Source organism: Pundamilia nyererei, unplaced genomic scaffold (genome assembly GCF_000239375.1).
Source record: "Pundamilia nyererei isolate P.nyererei 1_Seehausen unplaced genomic scaffold, PunNye1.0 scaffold00007, whole genome shotgun sequence".
Lineage (NCBI taxonomy): Eukaryota > Metazoa > Chordata > Actinopteri > Cichliformes > Cichlidae > Pundamilia > Pundamilia nyererei.
In genome coordinates this window covers 5,656,698-5,680,830 of record NW_005187408.1, presented here as the reverse complement: position 1 = coordinate 5,680,830, position 24,133 = coordinate 5,656,698, and the positions used below count along the sequence as shown (strand labels likewise).

The 24,133-nt window shown below is 39.9% G+C and overlaps 1 protein-coding gene across 2 annotated transcripts in view; it reads right to left on the bottom strand.

Moving 5' to 3' along the window:
* Positions 1-619: 619 nt before the first annotated feature.
* Positions 620-24,133, bottom strand: part of vipr1b (vasoactive intestinal peptide receptor 1b) — a 47,019-nt gene continuing 23,505 nt past the window's right edge. For both annotated transcript variants that reach the window (XM_005722678.1, XM_005722679.1), the window contains 10 exons: positions 18,879-18,979; positions 16,496-16,593; positions 14,475-14,607; positions 11,253-11,406; positions 11,062-11,122; positions 10,845-10,917; positions 7,122-7,213; positions 6,364-6,493; positions 4,467-4,508; positions 620-2,605 (listed from right to left, as the gene is read on the bottom strand). In XM_005722678.1, the coding sequence (XP_005722735.1) occupies positions 2,414-2,605; positions 4,467-4,508; positions 6,364-6,493; positions 7,122-7,213; positions 10,845-10,917; positions 11,062-11,122; positions 11,253-11,406; positions 14,475-14,607; positions 16,496-16,593; positions 18,879-18,979 (1,076 nt within the window). In that variant the 3' untranslated portion in view covers positions 620-2,413. The remainder of the gene's footprint in view (positions 2,606-4,466; positions 4,509-6,363; positions 6,494-7,121; positions 7,214-10,844; positions 10,918-11,061; positions 11,123-11,252; positions 11,407-14,474; positions 14,608-16,495; positions 16,594-18,878; positions 18,980-24,133) is intronic.

The following is a 24,133-nucleotide window of genomic DNA, read 5'->3' as shown; positions in this document are numbered from 1 at the left end:
TTTTCTGTGTACAGTAACTTACTGGTTCTTTTGATATGAGTGTGATTGCAATTTTTGAAATGTTGGATGGAAAGATTGTACAGCATCCATTTTTAAAAGTACACATTTAAAAACTGAATTGGGTGCACAACTTTGAATTTACCATCAATTGTAGGAAACCCCAAGAGGGTCAACAGTATAAATACAGTGCTGAAGTTTCACAATGTCTTTTAATTTGACAAGGTCAAGGCCCATTATTCTTCTTGTTACTGATCATGATTGACTACACATGGTAGGTTCTAGTTGGATCTCTTGGAGCCATTTCTACTGCAGATACTGCAGATTCCAGGAAAATTGTTCAAACAATTGTACATAAGTTCTGTTACCACTTTGCCAAGGTCTAGAACAGGGGTGGGCAATCTCAGTCCATGAGGGCCGGTGTCCCTGCAGGTTTTAGATCTCACCTTGGGTCAACACACCTGAATCACATGATTAGTTTGTTACCAGGCCTCTGGAGAACTTCAGGACATGTTGAGGAGCTAATTTAGCCATTTAAATCAGCTGTGTTGGTTCGAGGACACATCTAAAACCTGCAGGGACACCGGCCCTCATGGACTGAGATTGCCCACCCCTGGTCTAGAAGAAGACTGAAAATGTCACCCTTAGATGAGAGCAAATTGGTTAGATGTTCAGGAACAAGGCAGGAACCGCCAAGGATTAAGTGTCACTGTCCACAGTGAAGTGCTGATCAAGAAAGAAGTCGCTGCAAAATTAGCATGTCATTCACCTGCATGATGAGTGTATGTAAACTTCTGACCACAATATGAAAGTGGTTCCAATCTTTTTCCTTTTCTCTAAATGTATAATTATTACTTTCAGCAATCTGAAGGCGATATATTGATATTCAATATTTCCTTGACACATATTACCACATTAGATTTTTTTTATTATTCTTAAACTTACTGATGATCTAAACCTTTAAATCACTGGTGGGTTGAGATGATTTCCTTCCTCCCGTGTAAAGCTGGATCCCCCCGTTGTTCCCTCTAGTATGAACAAGCCTTACTTTCAAACCTACGTGAGGTCAAAAGCACAAAGACAGCATCGTTGTGACAGGGCCAGTCATCCTTGTCACTTTGCTTTGCATACAGGATCTAACATTCTCTGCTGACTTGTCAAGTTCAGACTCCTCCGATGGAGAAGTAAGTCTGAACCTGAAGAATTCAAAAAATATTATGCATAATGGAGATTCAGAAGATTCTGAATCCTGTCATGCTTTAATTTGAAAAAAACGACACTTAGTGATTCATTACTATTATTATAACCACAATGTGATGTGTATGGCACAAGCATTCCAAGTTTATTTACACTGCACACTTGACTGTGCATCATTTTTATAACTCTTCCCAAGTAAATGTAAACATTCAAGGAATGAGCTGCATATGGACATCTCCTCTTCAGAGCTGCTTTACTGCCCAACAGCCAGCAAAGACTAGACCGCAGAAGTCGGTTCAACACACCAAACCCAGGCACTCGTCAGTGATCGACACAAAACCGCCACAGTGCCCTAAATAATGAAAAATATCTACCTAATCATAGGCTCAGAATCGCACACGCCAAGAGGGAAGGCTGTGTTGATAAAAGAAGGCAAAGGGCAACCGGTCTCTCATGAGCATGATAGTGCAGAGAAGGGCATTTGTGCTCCAAACCCATCATTGTGAATCAGCATCACTTGGCCTGAAGCCTAATCTGTTTGGCATTTATGGAAATAAAGTTTCCTGCTCTGTAAGCCTGTCTTTTTTTCTGTCTTCCTACACAGCAAAGGGGGGGAAGTGTAGTATTATGCTTATTTTGGATACTCTAAAGTATGTTTTAAAGCAAATTTTCCAGCACTATTTACATTCAGCACTCAAACACACCCTCACAGTCCAGTTCTGGTATAGTACCTTTGTTAGCCTGTAATGCTGCTATTAGAAAAATACATCACCTCAATTTCTTCCAAAGCTTTAGCACAAAACTTGACTATTTGGAGCTGCAGGAGTGCACAAGGCTCAGAGTTACACCAGCCCACTCACCTAAGCACACAGGATATTTAAAAAATAAGAGCTGTAGTGATATGACTTGAATTCACCTGTACAGATGACCTGCGCAAAAATGACTCTCTCCGCAAACGCTTTGTTTGTTAAGCAATGTGCAACTTACCTTCTCATTTAAATGTATTTTTTGGAACAGTTACAAACTGCTTCAAAGCTGATTATGGTCACATCGTGTCCTTATATCTCTTTTTCCAATCCTTTCATCACTTTCCATCTTCTGCACCACACACATGACCCAAGAGTACTTATGGTAAAGCTTATATATGCTGCGACGTTCTGCCTAATGTTTGGCATGAGAGCATTTTGTACAGCATTTTGTGTGTCTGTGTCACTGTGACTCAGATGCTAGACAAGTCATCGTGACAGGATAATGAAGCCCGGCGAGTTTTCGGGCTGCACCGTGTCAACATGGTGATCTGGGTGTTGAAGTTGTTGCTGCTGCCAATAGACGGGTGCTGGTATTTGGTGTCTGAGCCCATGTATCTCTGCAGGTGCCACCTCCTCCACTTCCTCTTGATCTCTCCTTGGACCTGAAACCGATTAGAGCAAAAGGGACAATTACATGTTTATTCAGTAAGTAGAGCTACATGTTCTTTACCAACATAAAACATTACTGGGAATTCACTGATAATGTTTTTGACACCTCCGACCAAAAAGAGAGTTTATATGGTAACAAAAGGACAAAATGCCCCCAAATGCTTTCCAAAATACCCGTGTACATGTGGACAGGCCCTGCTGTTACTCCCTACACACCTCTGTCATTCTCCAAGTGTTTTACTTGAATTTATTTCATACAACAAATTTGGACAATTTAGAAGATTTTGAATAATCGACTATAAAAACTGCAGATCTCTTAAAAGCGGGTGACCTGCATTTTAATTAAACAGAAGAACAAATTGGTTGGCGTGATTTTCAGCAGCAGACGAAGCTCAAGGACGGAGGGGAAAAAATGAAAAGCACCCAGAGAAAATCCACGGAATTAAACGCCACCAGCGCTGAGGTGGCGCGCCATTAAAAGCAGTACCCGACACTGACATTAGTTTTCATTTAGACCATGTCAGAGGGAGGAAAGTGAACCAAACCTTCTGCTGGAGGATTGAATATTTTTAAATGTGCCTTTTTTGTTGTTTTTTTGCAGATATTTTCTTATGTTGGAACATTATCTACAGTCAGTTGCAGGTTTTGGAAATTTGTTGCTTTTTTGTGTCATGTATTACAGGTTAAGGGGCTGTGCCAGGTGTTTGTGTTATTCTGCACACTGTACACTTCTATTACTGGATTAGACTACATTCATTTTTACCCCCAAATAGTGCATGCATCTCCAAGGTCTCCCTGCACTCTCTGAGTATGTGCGTGTGCATATGTTTCCCTGTTTATGTGGCACTGCTCCAGCTCCCACTGGACTCTGGCTGGCACACCTGACACTCATCGACTAATCAACCCGCCCCTCCCACACACAGTCATCCACACACACACTCGCCATCATGTGCTTTCATCGGCAGCAGCAATAAGAACACTTAGGCTTCACATTTATTTCTCTAGGACCTAGAGTCTAGGTCCTTCCTTGTGCTCTACCAGCTTGCGTCTCTTTGTTCGGCCAACTCCTTGTTAAGTAAACCTGGCTGCACACTCTCCACTGGCTTCTCCAGAAAACCCTCAACCCCTCATTTGGACCCACGTATCTTCTTTTTTAAAGACAGTCCTGCCTCGCAATCGAGTCCAGCATTTTTTTCTTTTGCTTGAATTTTACGAGAGTATGACACTTTAAAAACTGTTTTGCATTATTTAGGCAAAAAGAAAATCAATATAGCTTTTTCTTCAGTCATTTTCTTCCACTTCTACCTTGTCAATATTTGTTTTCTTGCTATCGACATGTCTGCCATTCCTTAAGCACCGAGAATTCAACAACTAAACCTAACATAACTTACCAGCAGTGCACAAATCTTCCACACTTAGTAAAGGACACCTGGAAGTTGCATGAGATTAAAATTCAGGCAGCATAGTGTGAAGCCTCGCCATCTAGCCCAGATTCAATCTGGCCCAGCACTGAGAACATAAATAATCTGCCCACAGAGAGCCTGTGCAGACATCACTGAATAGCTCCCTGCCAAAAAGACTGTGCTTTTTACAGCCCTCCCACCCTGCAGGCAAAGTGCAGAAAATATGCTGTGGGGAGGTCCAAGAGAGGAGCTGGAACGACAAGCGCCGGTGACTCATACCCGCCGCTCCATCTACCTGTCAGGACTGTGTGTGAATGTAAATGGTGCGCACAGGGAGCGACGGAGAAACTACAGATAAACTACATTTTCTGAGAATGAGAGCACGACTGCAGGCTATCTCTGTGTGGAAGTACTGTGGTGTGTTTATATCAGCAGTGTTTACATCACCTACCTCTCCGTTCAGGAAGCAGTAAAGGACTGCGACCACAAAGCCCTAAAAGGAAAGAAAAACACTGATAAGAAAGCAGGAGCAGAGGATGTAATGGTTAAATTTCTTCTTTGATCATCTCGTCTTATCAATTATTTGTTATTTTTACAGTTTTTCTCAGTTTCAGAGGCATCCTTTTTAAGATCTTAGCACTAAGGATGGTTTCCCCGTGTTTTTAGCAAATCTGAATACCTACTCTGTGGAACTGTTATTATTATTATCTGAGAGATTCAACAAGACATGATTTTAACTTGTATGATTCACTGGACTTCCCTCGCTCTCCCGATTCTCATGCACCTCACGGTTAATGCTCTCCCTTGCAGTGTAAGAAGCGAGAAACCCCTGTATAATCCACAAACTTTCACTACACTTTTTTTTTTACGTCATCTTTCCCTCCCACCTCCTTACTCCTTTCTCTCTTCAATGTCCAGTCCGATTCCTCGGTGTATCTGAGTGGGCTCTTCCTTGTTTTCAAACTGGTGACACGTTGGTGCGCTAAAGCTCAGTAAATGTGTTTTACAACACTCCTACTAATGGCCCTCAGCTGTTAGCTAACTGGACAGTATGTGACATTAGCTGATCCAAGTCCCGAGAAATTCCACACTCCTTTGTGATGTGCATGCAGTCTGACAATGTCACATTTTAGCACATGCTCGGATCGCTTGGAAACCCGGGCAAGCAGGTACTAAGAAAGTACCTGTACCAGGTACTATGACCTAATGGGAAATGGGTTTGATGATCTGACTACTAGTAGTAGGTACTAATGGAAAAGGGGCTTAAAGGTACAACACACTGAACCTTGTAACAGCTGGGCTTCAACAGCACAAGACCACATTATGTGCCACTCGTGTCAGCTAAGACAAGGAGGCAACAATTCTCACGGGCTCAGGGAAATTGGACAACAGAAGATTGGAAAAACGTGGTAGGCTGGTGTTACCAAAATGAAAGCATGAATCTGGATTACCTTGTATCGAGAGACCAGACTGCTGGTGATGGTGGTGTAATGGTGTTTGGGGATATTTTATTAGCCAAATTCACTGTACCCAAATGGCCGCCACAGTCACCCCATCTCAATTTGGGTTGTAGTGGAACTGGAGATTCACATCATGGATGTGCAGCCAACAAATCTGCAGCAACTGTTTGATGCTGTCATGTCAATATTGCCCAAAATCTCTGAGGAACTCTGTGCCACGGAGAATCAAGTCAGTTCCGAATGCAAAAGGGGCATCAGTCCAGTATTAGCAACGAGTACCTAACAAAGTAGTTGGTGAGCACAACTATTTAACTCATGAAGAAGACTTAATCTCTCTTGGTTATAAAGATTGTAGACACTTGTGTTTGTGTTCCAAATACCTTCTTACAGCTTTAACTGTCTTAATTAAGCCAAAGCAACAGAGGAAAAGCTGTAAAAAATAACATGTGGCAGTCATGACAGTCATAAATGTATTACACAGACAAAACAAATGGGAGTCGAGTTGTAATAAGAAGGGGGAATAAAAGGAGTAAGGAGAGGATTGTGTTGGAAAGGTTTCCATATCTTCCAAGCTGTTGTAATGCAGCTGTGCTGTCTGGCTGCATTCTCCATCATTCCTCATTAAATGAAATAACATCAGAGCTTTAAACAGTGACAGTGCCACTGAGCCAGCCAGCAAAGTGCTTGGAGGCCTGATGCAGTTTTCTTTAATAGTAGCACTCGCCAGTTCAGGGCTGAAAGCATGCCAAATCACTATTTTTGGACTTTTTAAAAGTTTAAGTGACCACACTTCTAGAAGACTACATTTATTTTAATGCACTGGATTTTAGGAATCTACAGGTATTTTTTTAACAATCACTTTTTTCTCAAAAACATTTGATCTCATACCTGAAATGATCCCAGAATCAAGTCAAAAACCAGCCGCAGCTCAGTCTTCACTTGCTCGGGGATAAATGCAAACACTATATAATTGATCCCAAACAGCGGAATCAAAAGCAGCGTTGACTTTGCCAGTCGCCTGAAATGATAAGGCAAAAACAAATTCAAATCCCTCCCTCCAGTCAAACCAGCATCCAATCTGTCTCTGTATATCCCAATAATGAAATGCAGCTCAGGAGTACTTTTCATTTTAAATTTCAGCTCAGCAGACCAGAGACGGAGGGGGGGGAAAAAAAACACCATGAAAAGTGTCAGTTGGAAAATAGCTCATGCATTATGACTGGCTTATGAGATGCTCTCCATCATATGAAAAACCACTTAAATACATATAGCACTACTTCTCTGTGTAAAGCAGCTGCTGGATGGTGGAAAACCACAGTGTGCTGTGCATGCTAAGATTTTCTTTTCTGAAATCCAAAAGGACTAGTTATCCCTGCATCGCTCTGAGTGTAAAAAAAGTTACATTTGCAGCAATAGTTACAGGAAGAATACTCAGGAGTGCGTGCTACTCTGCTGCTCTGCAAGTTTATTCAAACGAATCTTTGTTTATCCTTACAAAAGCAGCTAATGTTCACAGAATGTCCACCGAGACAGAAGTGGCGGAGCTCTTTCCAAACACCCTCGTTCGTATCAGTGACATTTCATCCTTTATTAGCTGATACATAAAACAAACTTCCAGCATGAAAAAGAAATTTAATTACACTCACGAGTACTGGTTGGAGTCGTTTCTTCCAATATCGGGGCAGTTTATCTTCTGGCGAAGTATCCGAATGATGCAGATGAAAAGAATAAAGTTCATCTGTGGAGAATACATTACAAAAGTCATGTGAGAAAAGCACTGAGGCATTTCACACTGCATCTAATGCATATGGGGAGATGTTTGTGAGATTCAACTCATAAACAGAAGCGTTGGATTGTGGCGCTGGCCTGTGGGAAAATGAGCATTTCTAAACTGATGATTTGGGCTGTGAGTGTGAACTTGCAACACATCAGTCATCATGATGCACTCCCAGCTATCAGTCACTGGCTAAGTACAGAAAAACAGAGTGTACTAACAGTAAGGCCGCTGACACTCATGTTAAATAATGAAGCTGACCCTAGCTCCTCTGGGAACAACTGCTAGCAAATAACTAAACAGACCCATTTGGACACTAGTAGGCGTCTGCTATGACACTTTGTCCAGAGCAAGCTTTTAATAGCTGGAAATTATATTAAAAGCTTCTTTTTTTTTTCGCCTTCCATGAGAAGATCAGTACCACTCATGATTTAGCTAACCACAAATATTTAAACACAGAAAACAGCTGGTTCTTTGCAAAAGGTTCAAAAAGCATCCGCTAGATTTTCTATAAATGTGACGCAGAACACAAAAAGACGTAGGCTGTGGACCCCAGCTGCACAAAAATGGCCAAGAAATGACGTAATCAGGAGCAACCGGACAATATTTCCAGTGTTTGTTACTATAGCGATTACTTCCATTAAGAAAGCTGATAAGATGCTAAGTTCACTTCAGGTCACTTCACGAGTGACCAAATAGGTAATGTGACAACACACATATGTTATGCCAGTTACTAGAAATCTCATAACCATGGCGACAACATCATTACTAAACAACAACAACTTAAAGATTAGACGACCTTCAAGTTAAAAAATCATAGAAAATAAATCTGTTTTCTTAATTTAAAAGTGAAAAATGTACATTTTTGGACTTTGGCCTGGTTTTTGCATGCTGTTAGCCAGAGTCTGTTCTTCTTTTCAACTTTGATAATGCTTCTGGTATCGTTAAATTAGGTTAATGCTCGAGTAAAGCTATAGGCAGGCTTCTAAAAAGTGGGCCACTTTTGAGTATTAGCATACTATAGACCAAAACAAGTGTTCAAGTAGTTAAACCATTTAAATGAAATTCAAGCACAAAGTTTGTATTAGCAAAAAGAAAAACCTGAGTACTAGCATGTGTTGGGTTGTGTAAAAGCTAACTAACACTGTGTGAAGCTACCAGTGTTCACTAACATGCAGCTTTAATGTTCATTGTGTTCAAATGGACACATGAGCTTGGCAACGTTTCTCTATAGCATATGTCTCTAAGCATTTATTTTTACTGCAACTGCAACTGCTCATCGCCACAGATCATCGGTCTCTATTTCACTCAACACTCTTTATGGTCTTACTATTTCCCTCCTGCCTGGCAGCTCCATATTCAACATCCTTTGTCCAGTATATCCACTATCCCTCCTCTGCACATGTCCAGACCTAAGCTGTCTCTCTGATGTACTCATTTCCAATCCTGTCCCTCCTGGTCACTCCTAATAAAAATCTCAAGATCTGCCACCTCCAGCTCAGCCTCCTGTCTTTTTGTCATTGCCACATCTCCAAACCATACATCATAGCAGGTCTCACTACCATCTTGTTCCCCACTCTCTGCTTCCCTTTCACTGTTGCTGCTATCCTTCTGTCACAAATCACCCTTGACACAAGTCTTTTCACCCTGCCTGCACTCTCTTCTTCACCTCTCTTGTGCACTGTTGTAAACTTTTATTTGAACAAAAAAATGGTTAGGAAATTACAGACCTGCAAAATAAAACATCAATGAGGGTGCACATTAGTACATTTAAGAGAAGGAAGGAAGAAGTATTTCAACGGGATCCGCTGAACGCTTTGCACACCTCTGAAATAGTCTCACTCACGCAGAGATTAGAGTCTGTTTTTCTTACTAGAGATGTGGTTCAATCTGCATCTGAGCTGTCACACTTTAGCATTTTTATCTTTTGGGGTTTTGATCCGTGCACTGGAGAAAAACTCATTTTTTAAATTACCTTTCTGCTTTCAAATTTGCATGCTAAATATTAAACTTTTTTCCAGCAGCCTGTTATCTTGACTTTGAAACTGTGACTTAAAAATGAGGCAAGCAGCTGCTTTTAACAGCTTATTTCTGTCTGAATTTCATCAAAGACTTGAATACGAGCACAGAACCACAGTGTAAAAGTCCATATCTGTGGTTTTACTGAGTATGATGGATTAAATTATTGGTTTGACTGGACACTATTGCCTTCTGGAGTCCTTTTGTCGCATAATACTATAACTTGTTTCTACACTATACTGCCAAATATATTCGCTTGTCTGCCTTCACAAGGACATGAACTTAAGTGACATCCCATTCTTAATTCATTGGGTTTAATATGATGTCATCCCACCCTTTTCAGCTATTACAGCTTCCACTCTTCTTGGAAGGCTTTATGTGTTGATGGGAATTTTTGACCATTCTTCCACAAGTGCATCTGTGAGGTCAGACACTGATGTTGGACGAGAAGGCCTGGCTTGTAGTCTCCAGTCTAATTCATCACAAAAGTGTTCTGCTAGGTTGTTATCAGGACTCTATGCAGGCCAGTCAAGATCTTCCACACCAAACTCTCTCATCCGTGTCTTTATGGCGCTTACTTTGGGCACTGGTGCACAGTCATGTTGGAACAGGAAGTGGCATACTGCTATACTGTTCCCACAAAGTTGGGAGCTGTAAATTGTCCAAAATGTCTTGGTATGCTGAAACATTAAGAGTTCCTTTCATTGGAACTAAGGGGCAGATCCAGCTCCTGATTAAATATCCCACACCATAATCCCCCCTCCATCAAATTTTACACTTGGCACAGTGTATAGGACAAGTACCGTTATCCTGGCAACTGCCAAACCCATATTCATCTATCAGATTGCCCAAACAGAGAAGCCTGATTTGTCACTCCAGAGAACACATCTCCACTGCTCTAGAGTTTAGTGGCAGCGTGCTTTACACTACTGCATACAACACTGTTTTGCACTGTGTGATGTAAGGCTTGGATGCAGCAGCTCTGTCATGGAAACCCATTCCATCAAGCTCTTTATGCACCGTTCCTGAGATAATCGGAAGGTCACATGAAGTTTGGATATCTGTAGTTGGCGAGTTCTGTGAACTGAGGTGCACAGTTCACCGCTCTGTGATTTGTACGTGGCCTACCACTTCATGGCTTTGTTATAGTACCACTAACAGTTGACTGTGGAATATTTAGTAATGAGGGGATTTCACAACTGGACTTGTTGCACAGGTGGCATCCTATTACAGTACCACGCTGGAATTCACAAAGCTCCTGAGAGCATCCCATTCTTTCCTAAATGTTTGTACAAGCAGTCTGCATGACTAGATCTTTTATACACTTGTGGCCATGGAAGTGATTGGAACACCTGAATTCAATGATTTGGATAGCAAGAGAATACTTTTACCACTACATCTGTATATATCTTGGATTGTGTGCAGCTTAACTAGAGATAGGTTTCAGTCTTTGTGTCAGAATAGACGAATGAAGACAACTTTTCCACTCTTAGTGCCATTTACTTTGAAAGAGCTAGCTCAAGCTGGTTAGTGCTGATGTAAACCATGAAAATGTTTTTAAAGCTCATGAACTTACCAGAATTGATGCCAAAATAGGAGTTTTAATGATCCACCAGAACACATCGGTGTTTTCTATTATATCCCAGCACCTGGTAAGACATGAAAGAGTTTTAATGTATAAGATGTAGCAAAACAAAGCAACCCCCCCCCCAAAAAAAAACAAAACAAAAACAAAACAACACAAAAGAGTATTTTCTGCTCGATTCTGGTCTAGCACTTCCTTAGTCTCTCACCCCACATCATTATAGTTGGCTTTAGAGATGCTCCAAGCTGTGATGAAAATTGCTGGACCGCCTGGGGGCAAAAAAAAGTATACGACAAAAGTTACTGTGGATTCCAGCTGTAAGGTTCTCGACATGTAGTTCATGTACTGCTGACACTCTATAAGGTCTCGCTAATAGAACAAGAAACAAGACTTTCTCACCCCAGCCGATCAGAATATAAGCCCAGAAGTACTTCCTCTCGGAGAAGAAGGAAACGGCCAACAATGCATGCAGATAAAGGCCTTCCACCAGCAGCCAGAAGAAACTGGCCATTATACAGTACTGGAAAAACACAATCACTGCTTTGCAGCCAACCTGGCAATGGACACAAAAGCATGAATCATACAATGATCTAGTTAACAGGGACAACCTTATGTTGAAGATGATACGGTGAAATTTATTCCCAGTTGTGGCCAAAAACTGCATTTAGAAAATGAAAGAATAAATTGGAGTTGTTTGTTTCCTGTTGGTGAAAGCAGGTATATATCTGTGTTCTTATATATCAATATGAATCCTATGACTGCAGTAGAATGACAATTAGTTTTTCTTGTGCCCTTATTAATAACTTGGAAGCAGAGATTCACTCAAATGCTTCTTTTATTATCAATAAATTCCATGGACATATTGCACTAAATAAGTGAGTTACTACTTATGAAACTTTTGTAAATAATGGCTTTAAAGGTAGTGCAAATCTGTGTCCTATTCAGCCTGCACTTTATAAGCTCTCTGCCTCATTCAGTGAAAGCAAAGCTGCCAAAGTGCAGAAATGTTCCGAAATATAATGCAGGAAGTGAGCAGGATTAACACTGAAGCACTCATGAAGCATTTACGAAAGATTGGATTTAAAGAATGTTTTTCCAAAGAACAAAATGACCCATAGCTTCTGAGATTAGCCGAAGCTGAGTGTGACTGAACTGGCAAGTGTGCTGAATTAGTAGATTTATGAGTAGTAGTAGTAGATGCCCTGATAGGGAATAAGCTTCTTCGCTGGGAAACAATACACCTTCACAGCCTGTTTGGGCGTGCTTATTCTGCTTGATATTATGATAGCTGAATAAAATGTTTCTGTGTAAGACATCTGAGTCTGCATTCACAAGATTTCCATAACACAGGAAAACACAATAAGATCTCTTTTGGTTGGCTGAACAACGTTTGCGTGAGGGTGGATGAGTTCATTCAAAATTGAGCTTGCCGATGCTGAATGCTGGGGAGGCAGGCTGCTATTGACATTGTTACACAATGACATGTATAAAAAGGCTGATTTTGCCTGCAGTGTTTCTAAATTCACTCTGCTGGTCAGATCTACAAGGTTGTACAAGCAGCTTTAGAGTGAGCAACGCGGAGATCCTACACAGAAGACATCACACGGATAAGAAAAATCAATAAACTGTGCTCCTTTAAAAAGACTCCGTAAGAGTGAATGCATTGAGCACTTTAGCAGCTGGAGTACAGCAACACAATAGGAAGGGCTGGGCTGAAGGGCATTATGGGTAGAGAAAAGTGGACAGTAAAGAAGACAATAAAGTCACAATAAAGAAAAGAAAATCAGAAAAAGCTGTCAGGTCTTTGTCACGACAATTGAGTTGAAAGAAGAACAAACAAATCATGATGTGTAGTTGGACAGAACCTACCTCTTGTGCAAAAAATCTAAAATGCAAAATGCAATCACGACACGTTTTTTGTTATAGCCACTTTCTACTGTAGTACATTTTAGATGGAGATATTGCAATATTTACCCATCGCATTTTTTTTTATAGCTGCAGTTTCTATATTTAGATTTTATACACATGATACATTATTATAGATTAAACAGCCCAGGTGAAATCTATATTGCACAGAATCTTAAAGAAAACATATTTTCAATGGGAAATAGGTTTTGAAAGCTAAATAAACATGATAATCTATGGCTATCTGATAATATCTGAATCTGGCTTGAACGTGAGGATTTTTAATGACTAGGAGACTTAAAGAAACTAGCATTCGAGGCTGACATTGTGCTGGTGGCTCTCTGCTAGTCATCAACTCAGTTAATTTAAATCCAAGAACTGGGTCTCTTGACTTTGTTTGCAGCACTTTTAATACCAAAAATATGTTGCAGCCTGTCTAAAAAGTCTCCAGTATGGGTGAGTGATTTCTTTTTTTCTGTTTTCAGTGGCCTTGGCAATCTTTTGTATGCAGTCTATGTTCTACACAGGCAGAATATAGACAAAACGAGCAACCCGTCTGAGTAGACAGAAGTCTTTATGTATGAAATGTCTTGCTTCTAGCTTCTCCAAAAACATGCGCTGTATTGAAAATATTCACATAATCCAGAAATGTCTTGTTCTGTTTTAGTCCTTGTGCATGGAGTTAAAGTTTGGGACAGCTCATTGAAGCAGCTGTTACTGGGCTGACAGGAATTTTGTAACCCATATAAATTGATTCCCACTTGGCATGTTGAGGGGGAAGAAAACGGACCCAGATGGGCTGCCTAAGCCTTGCTGCTTAGTTTAATATGTGCAAATCAGTACAAATTGATTGCTGGAGCTGAGTTTTAAAAAGCCTGCCGTTAGTCGCTAAAGGAGGGTAAATTGTGAGATATTATGCCACTGGAAAATCAGGGAATGACAGGAAGCTTAGACACGGATCCATGCTCGTACCTTAAAAAATGCATTTTTTAAATATGCTTTGAATTAATCGGGTGTTTAATAACTATGGCAAACATCCAGCTGTATGAGAAGAGATAATGAATGGAGCATGCAGAACACCTGCACACATACAGATAAACACAGCAGAAGCAATGCTAACAGCTGTAATGGAACTAATGTTGGGGTCACGATGAGCACCGCAGCACCAGACCCGTCTCTATAATGTCTCTTTCAAATGTGCCATGATAGCAGCTGGCTCCTGTCAACCCAGCGAGTCCATTAACGTAGTGCAGCCGACCACAAAGCTCACTAACAAATAGAGTGAGCCTCTGCTCATTGTGTGGCTAAATTCTGTAACATGAACCTCATGTTTATTGGCCACACACCTGACGGGGCTTTGGACTGTGGCTCATTGTGAAGGGGTGATGGTTGAAAGCCAAAGGACAACAATTAAAGACTGTGGGCTGTAAGTCCATGTTTTTATTACTATTTTAATATTAACATACTTGGCTAATATGTGGCTTTTGTTGTGAGATTGAAACTGAAAATTGACACAAGCCGTTTTCAAAACTTTTAAGTTATTCATCAGCTATGATATGAGAACTTAAAATGTCAGTAATTATCAATAATGATCAGTGATGCTACAATACTGTACTAATACTGTACTGAATGTACTGCAATACTGACTGTATTGAAGTCTTGCTGAGTTATCTGAAGTTCTAGGAGAGCAATCATTAACAAGCAGCATTAACTCACAGAGCCCGAGGAGCAGTTGTCCACCTCCCCGACCTCGTAGAGAACCACATCTTTGATGAAGACAGCGATGGCCTTCAGGATAAATGAAACAAATAGATGCATGTGGATGTAGTTCCTTGTGCAGTGGAGTTTCCTAGGACACACAGAATGAGAGATACAAGAAAACAGATCAAGACAAAGCGACAAGACACGCGGAGAATTCAATAAAGAGGCCCTGCATGCTAATTACACAATGTCCTCAGAGTTAATAGCTTAAAATGACAGCAATTCACAGACAGTTAAATCATAATTAAGTTTCTTAGTTCCCTTTCACTGTGTGGGTGGATCAGTTTTAGAGCACAATAAATGGTTTTTATGGTTCTTCACACACCTTTGAAAATAGGCAGGAGAGGTGGATTTCCAAGAAGTTACAGTAGTAGAAGCAAGTAGTCCTAAAACATCAGTTCTTTTAACACTTCTTCTGCTGACTACATTATCATACTTTAGAGGTAATTGGGGAAAACAGGTTCCTAATAGCTTCAATCACTTTTTTAAGTCAGAAATGGTTGTTGTCTGGGCAGGTGAATATTCGCCTGGAGTACAGCACGTGCCCAGTCAGTTAATGTTCCATTGGACATCATAACAGTTTCATTTAACCGTACCTCATTCCCAGGAGAGTAAATTGCCATGATACCAATGTTACCCAGATTTTATACTCACATCAAACAGCAACTGCTATTTCATTTAAATCCCTATTTTTCTTCTACTTCTACTTTCTTCTAGTTCTTCTTTATTCAGTTTCGGTCAGCCTTTAGTGTCAGACAGATGGTCTCACATCTGACTCTAGAAACTGTAAACCTGACTTTTAATGTCTGTATGAGTTCAACAACTGTTCATCCAATCTACTTTTAATGTGTTGGGGTTCCTGCATATGTTGCCTTTTAGAAATGTGTGTAGTGAACCATATAGCACTAATACTGCTCATAATACCCCACGGTCATAACGCTCTTTCTGGCTCAAATCTGTGGGTTGTTTTGATTTCACACCTTCACACCTTTTATCTCCCTGACCATGGCCGGCCTTGTGACTTTGGGTGCGTGACGGTGAGCAAAACTCTCAGGTGGACACACCTATTGCTTGTCTTTGCAGAAAGCATGAAAAGTGCCTCTTATCAGCAACTAATTCAATAAGGCACTTTCCGGTGACATGATCGGCAAAAGACTCAAAAAGAAAAATGTGACCAAAAATAAAATTCAGAAGCACACAGGAAGAAGAAGTGCTCGAATGTGGCCCACCCATTTACACATACAGTCTTTGTACACAAAAGTTATTTCTTTGCAGCATTCAGCGAGAAAAGTTCACTTCGCGTCCTACTCAGGCAGACAAATTGCATACAGCAGTTTTTCCAAAAAAAGGAATGTGCGGTATTATGCGAGTCACTCTTGAAATGTCCATTCATTATCTTTTAGGGTGAAGATGTTGCAATTTAAAGCTGGCTTCTTATTCTTCCTCAGAACTGTAATTGCACTTGAGGAGGTTACAATCGTTCCCTGGCTTATCAAGCAAAAATGCCGGTCCTTTTTTTATCTTGCAATACTTCAAACGTCTAACCTTCAAAGTGCTGCATGCGCCATCAAAAGATAGCAGAGTTTGAGTGACAGTTTATTTCATTTGGAAGCTATTTGTATCTTTCATCTTGGTTTAAGCCTGCTATTATACTCGGGTGTGAAGCTGCAGTGATCAGAGACGATCAAATTCCAGTGAAAAGTGTTTGACGCGTGACACAGAAATGTGCAATTTGTCACAATGTTCATGTCACATCAGCCGGCAGGCATAATGCCACTGTCAGCGTGCTTTGTAGATAATAGCACGTACTGATGTTCTTCACAAAAGTCTCGCTTTTTGTTCCGTTCATCGTTTTTCTAAACAGCTGACCACATAAAAAGAAGTTAATCCAGATGGAATGAAATTCACAGTGAGTGCAATTAAATAGCACATAAGTACTTAATATAAAACAGCTGAGCTATTGTGCATCTACATACCTGAAGATGCAGAGGATCACAATAGCGGTAGTAAGCGAGACGAGCGAGACGCTGTGGCCGATGGTGTAGCCGATCTTCACTTGCCAAAAAAACTTTCCCTGCACAAAGAAACATAAAAACAGAGAACAAATCAAAGAAAAGGAAACAGCCGGTGCATGTTTACACACTCAAACAGTGACATCACTTGTGTTAGTTGATTTAACCATTCAAAACATTGATTTTTTTCAATTTTTGGCTTAGAGACATCTTTTATTATTGTTGTTAAGCATCTAGGCTCCACTCCTGTCATTTTTAAGTGTTGTAACTGAAGAGCTCTTGAACCACGGATTTGTGTCTCTCTCTTACCAAATACTGGATCAGTCCAGTCATGCGATATACTGTAACAGCATCCTGAATTTCTGGATCCTTTCAGAGAAGCTTCGCTATGTTACTGCCATGCCACTGTATGTTGTGCGCTTGATGGAAATTAAATTAAGATCTCCTGCATCCTCTGGCACACTCACACATATCATGTTTGCAGTAAGATGGACATCAAATTCCTTTTAGAGTACTTCACCGGGCCAGGTCCCTCCTGACTTCCTATGTGGCATACTAATGAGGCCGCCTCTTTGACTCAGAGAGCAAAGTGCCCACCAAGAAAGCTTTTACCACCCTGCAGTGCACATCCACTCTTCACTCTGCTCCACCTTCGTCAACACGGACAAGATTAGCTCTGGCTGCAGTAAAACTGAACTAAATAAGAGCAGCATTTGATTTATTTATTCTGGTCCTACTCCTGGAAGGATTCTGAATAACTTCTAATGACTCATAATGCCTGATAACGGAGGCGGGAGTTATTACTGACCTGTCTGTGTCAATTATGTCAACTGTGTTTCAAAGACATTCGTATTTTAATTACAATACGAATGTTTTTGTTACAGCATCAAACCAAATTACCTTATAACCATAGATTTACTTTCTAATCCCATCTTTCTCCCAATGTATGACTAGCACAGGGTACAGCTACTCTGGTTATCTTTACAGTTAAAATATACATTTATCAGAACACATTGTTACTCTTTGTTGAATCTGTACACAAACATGTATTCCTCTTAAATAACACAGGTCTGCAACCAAAAAACTGCTTAGGATTTTTACTGAAACCGGGAAAAACATTTTAAAAATTCCATCACATCAGGTTTTCTAGCAAAACTCATGTTTTTAGTTTCATTTCCCCTTTTAAACTGAAATCTGGTATCCTATACTTGAGTCAAAAAATCGTATCCACTAATGATTTCTCACATTAATTGAATATTTCTAAGAGCGAGACTCAAGAGAAATACAAATAGAAAATGCAAGGGATTGAGGGGTCAGTAGGAGGGGGAGTGCACGGTGGGTTTGGCAGTGTGAGGAGCTCATATGATCATGTCCCAACAGGTTTATTTTGTTCATAGCAAAAGGTAAGGAATCTCCGAAAAATTATGCATAGTTAATTGTAATAAAATATTTATTTTTTCATTGCTGTTGTGCTTTTTTTTTTTTAAATGTAAACTCCTCCTGTTTTGTAAAAAAGAAAAACTGTGAGGGAAATGGAGATCATTTTTAGATTCAGTACCTAAAAAACATCAGATTTACCCAAAATTATCCCATGCAGCTGGAAAACTTTTTTTGCAGACCTGTGTAATCTGCATGCATCAGATTACAATTTTAAGTTAGCGACTATGTAAATACAGTATGTAGAAATAAGTACGCTTTAGCAATGCAGTAATGCTAAGTAATGCTATCTTTAGCGTTGTAAAGACTAGCAGGTTATCTACTTCCACACTTTATATTGAACTAGTCAAAGTATCTCGCGTTCTAACGCAGCACTTCACAGTTATGAATCAGTGAATTTAATGCACCTTCCTCTGTATATTGACTATACTAAGGAACATACTGCATTAAGCTGTTAAGTTAGTTGGGCATGTTGCTGTGTTCCTGCTAACTTTTGCTTTATAAGAAAATTTCTTAAAATGCTGTCTAACAAACAGCTGTTCATTAATTTCCTCATCTTGCTGTTTCCTGACATTTCTGTACATTTCTATATTATATTGACATTTAGTCCAACAATAATAAAAAGCCTGTACATGAAAATATAAACAGTATTCTTTGACAGCTTCATTCTATATATTCTGTAGACTCAGTCACTTGAGACAACTCAATACATAGGAGTGAACAAAAGCGTATATGAGGTACACAGTGGCAACCAATCAATACAGTAATTTCCCCAATACAGCCAATAACACCCACCCACAGAGCAAAGAAAAGAGCTTCTCATTCAATTCTTCCTGACTGCTGGCTCTGGACACCATTTCCCGCTGTGCAGCTCTGGTCATTCACTATGAGACTGTGTCAGTCTACTCACATCATCGCTAGTGCTGTTGAGATTGTATCCACAGCTCACAGCAATGTCAATAGGATGCATCTCGGTCCAGCCATCTTCTGTACAGGTTTTCGAAAGGTTACCTGGAGACGGAGAAGAACCAAAGAGGTCACAGCCACCCAAGCGTTACATTTCCTCTGCCTGCCACCCATTAGGTTCAAATTGGACACGTTGTGACATTGTCAGTGACCCAACAGGTCACTGCAAACAGCAAACAACGGCAAAAAAACCAAACTCTGCAAAGTGCCACAAAAAGTCTTTCCTGCTAATGTGAGCCGCTATTGACTTGTACTTTACCTGAGCCTGCAGAAAGGCACTCTGCTGTTACAGATATTGACTGATCCGTATCTTGCCATTCATCTAACCCCACATAATGATCCAGGCAAGAATGCATGCACCAGATAATACTACCATGCCCACAACATACTGCTTAAAATTTACTCTAACAGCCTATTGTTTAACATCTGATGATAATATGAATAAAAATAATTAAAAATGTTAATCATGATAGGTCTACTATAGATATTATATATAGATTGAGGGTTATGTTTTCTTTCAGATTTTCCTGATTTGTTAATTATGAGTTATAATAATATCAGATTACATTTTAATAATAATAATAATCTTTTTGCAAAAAATTGTTACAAATTGTATATCTTACTTGTGTATCATCTGTCAGCTAAAATCAGCTGGTTGTTGGTGTTGGTGACAGTAAGGTTGCAGAGTGCCCTCTGGTGGGTAAACTATGAAACAGCACTCCGGACTCATAATATGGTTGAAGGGTGTTTCTATTTCTTCTTGATGTTTTTAATTCTGTTGTAAATGCTGGTACTGATATATTGCCCGATATTGACCATGCTGATATATCAGGTTGGCTCTATTGTAAGATGATATACGTAGGCAAAAAACAATAAATGAATGATTCTGCTGGAACCTTCTGAGTGATTCATACTGCACGTCTCAACATTTTGCACCTCACCAGATTAATTTAATTACAACATAATTCCATAATATATTGACAGAGAGCGTTGACTGGATGGTGTGAGACTTTCTTTCAAAACTGGTATAAATCACTCCTAGAAAAAACACAATTTCTTGAGAAATCCCAGCTACCATAGAGCAAAAAGCGGGGTACACCCTGGCCAGGTCGCAGTCTGTCACAGGGTGATATTTTGAGTTTTCTGTTCTTTTCTATTTCTTTTTTTTTCATTATAGCTTTTCTTTTGTTTTTTAAACCTCCTGACTTTGAAATGAAGTATGCAATAAAAGAGAATCACACAAATCTGTGACCGATATTATCTGCTTTCCATAACCTGATTTCTATTGATTTGTATGGAACTGAACTTTCACTTCTAATATTTCTGATTGAGTTTATTTTTTCTTCTTTTTTGTGGATTTCCTATAGAGACTTCTTTAGATGGTCACAAAAAATATTGAGCCACGTTATTTTAAGGATGTTTAGTTACTATTTCTCTCACTCTGCAGCAGAAACTCTGTCATTTGGTTTATTTGTGAAATTTGTTCATGGTTTATTCATTCATGGGGCATCAACGGTTCATGTAAACAGCTTAACCACTAAAAGACCTTAATTTTAATGTGACCGACAGACAAGCTGCTCTGTGCATATAAACAAAGCCGCTTATAACCAAATGATATCAGGCAGTGAGATGCTAATGAAAGAATGTGCAGCAGGAGGTTGTTTCTACAGCATAAACACCGCTCAGCTCAGAGCGGTCATGTGACTGAATACCTCTTCTGTGACTGCATTTACGCATCATGCTCAGATGCTCGAGTCTTATTTTACCATAAATCAATTTCCCAATTTGCCAAACACACCTTCATGGATGCGTAAGTAAACACACACACACAACATCAGGCTCATTAAATCAACATCTTCCACATTCCTCATCTGTCACCACACAACTTTTCAGACAATTTTTGAAGCGAACGGCACGAGCTAAATCCTCCAGAGAATCCTGAATGAATACACTGACTAAAGCTGACTTGAAGTAATCGTATAGGCACATGGACTCATGTTCATTTATAGTCTGGGTGGAAGGGATTCGGTCTTTCCACAAGATTTACTCCAGGGTATTGCTGAACGGCAAAGCAGAAAATCGCCAAGAAGCAGCGTGACCTGACCTATACTCGAGACCATTTCACAAATAAAACTTTGAAGCATAGAGCCGTTGAACAAATGTTGTGTTTATATGGATCGCTTAGATTACAGAAAGAAATCTATATACCAATGTCCCAAAAGAGTTGGAAAATAGGCTGTCTGTCAGCACCCACTACTTGATAAGAGATGTTTTCAAATATGGTTTAACAAAAAGTGCTAAATATGGTAAAAAATTGACAATAATCCAAACAAATCCCACTCTAAAAGAAAAGAGGGGGAGAAAAAGCAAAATTTTAATTCAACCACCTTCAAGTACAGAAACAAAAGCTAGAAAATTGATTTCAAAGGACTCTTCACTTTATTTAGCATGTTAACAGTTTCAGCAGAAACACACCAGTAAAGTCACCCATGATTGCTGTTTGTTTTTTCATTGCATGGACACAATTCACAATAATAATAAGAGGCGATACCGGCGGACTCTGAGAGTCCCATTACGCTGACTAACAGCTTAATCTGTGAATTCTCATGCAGGACTAATGTTTTGTCAGGATGCTGTCAGGCTGCATAAGTGGAGATCTGCTGTCTGGTCACATGGTTGAGCCATTTGCAGAGAAACGGAGAGCCCTCTGAGAGCTGGAGCATAGTCACCACAATGGTCATGTCTCTATGAGGAGCATCTTCAAATGCCATTTATGAATGAACTTATCTCACTCGTCCCTCAAGTATGAAGGATAATATCGAATTTATCATCATTTCTGATGCTAATTTGTTTAATTTCCTTTTTGTCCTCTGTCATTTCCATAAAAAAAAGAGTACATTTACATGAGCGTATTTAATAAAGCTCACACAAAGGCTACAGATGCCCTCGAATCAATTATGACTCAAGTGAGGGCAAAGATTTATTAGATTATTTTCGTCTCTTTGATATTGATTTTTCTTTATTGGGTATTTGTCTTTGCCAAACTGCAAACTCAATAAGCGCTGGGACACAAAGAAATCTCCTACTTATTTGATCTCTAATAGCCACAGTCTAGTAGCTCGCAATTTTCTCTAATCGAATTTTTGACGAGCCAGTAGATTGTTACAAATTTAAGTGCTGGGATATTTCGGACTGCTTCTCAGCACTAATTGATGCATTTTGGCATTTGGTGTTGCTTTTGACGTCAGATTGATATTTAGATGGAAAATGATGCGGCTCAGTCCTGGTTGTCTTTTTTGGTTAAAGTCACGCTAGCTAATCATGATGCCCAGCATGACGCAGCACATCCAGATGCTGACATGCGCAACATCTATAATATTTACCGTATGTAATATGTGACTATTGTAAATAATATTTACAATACGCTTAGAGTTTGAAGATTAAAGAGATTTATTCCAGACACGGCGATCGTGGCTCAAAAGTTGGGAGTTTGCCTTGCAATCGGAAGGTTGCTGGTTCGAGCCCCGGCTTGGACAGTCTCGGTCGTTGTGTCCTTGGGCAAGACACTTCACCCGTTGCCTACTGGTGGTGCTCAGAGGGCCCGGTGGCGCCAGTGTCCGGCAGTCTCGCCTCTGTCAGTGCGCCCCAGGGTGGCTGTGGCTACAATGTAGCTTGCTATCACCAGTGTGTGAATGGGTGGATGACTGGATATGTAAATGTATGCCCTTTGGGGTCCTTAGGGACTAGAAAAGCGCTATATAAATACAGGCCATTTACCATTTGTATCCCTCGAGAGGACTTTACCTCAAACTATTTCCCTCTCTCTTTATTTGCCTATTTGCATTCACTCTTTGTCGTTGTTATCAGCGGGTAATACCATCAAGCTTTCTATTTCATGTACACATTTTTTCTCTCTAGCTGTTTGTCTTTGTAATAGGTTTCCAGATATTCATATATTCAATGACTGCAGCCACCGACCTCCCTGCTTGTTACATATATACTTTTTACCTAACTCAGAACTTCGGACTTTAAATAAATTCCACAGCTTTTCTGACAAAGCGCTAACGCTGCCACTCAAATGTCAGCTGCAGCTCAGGTGTAAAGCTGTGAGAGCACAAGAAGCTCACAACAAGCAAAGCTTGTGATTTCTCCACCAGGCATGTCAGTAAACAAGCTTTTTTATCACAAGCGCTCAGGGAAATCCCCCCACCATGACAGCAAAGGTAACGTGATTTTTCCATGGTTGCCTTTAGTTTGTGTCCCTGGTATCGCTGCCACAAAAGAACACAACACAATTTAGCAAAAAAACATGAACTGGAAAAAAAACTTGCTTTTTGGAAGGAAGGAGGTGGGTTTAAATCCACAACAACAACAAAAAAACCCCACTTTTTCTGGTGGGAGCAGTTTCAATCTGTTCTACTTGAAGCTAGATAATTTTTATTAGTGAACTCCAATACAGAAAAGCTGATTTGGGAAAGAAACGTTTAAAAACTGGCAGCAGAATATTGTCTTTTTTGGGTCTCCCTCCTACTTTTGATGTTGTGGTATCAAAAATGTACTAGAGGTGGGATGAGTTTCCTCCAACTGTCCAAAGAAATGCCTGTTAGGTTAGGTGGTGACTCGGCCATAGATATGAATGACAGTGTGAATTGAAGTCGACCTGTCTGTGTTAGCACTGCACTGGATTTCACTTCGAAAGATATTTATTCCCAAAATGATGACTGAAATCCTGAAATCCCAAAAGGAAATCCTGCAAAATTCACTGCAAAAACTCAGGGAAAAACTCTGCTAATATAAGAGACTGATGAAATCAAAATAATAAAAAAAATAGTTTAGTTACAGTTTTATGATGTTATTTGAATGAGAAACTAATAGGTAATATTCTCACTTTAATCCAGTGTGTGTTGGTGAGTGGTGGGAACAAAAACAGCAGAGACCCAGATCTCTAAATGTAACACATGACATAAGTGTAATGCTGAATCCTTGTGTTTTAAGGCTGATAAGAGGAGTACGCTTTGGGTTTAATAAGCTCCCAGAAATTTTACTGAAACACAAAAGTCTGTTACTAAATATGGACAGCGGCTGCGTTTGTCAGTGTGGGCTTTTTGATAAACATGGCTCCTTAATGCACCGACCGAAGATTAAAGAATAGAAAAGACAGCTTTTTAACACAAAATGAGAGAGAGATGAGTCGGATTC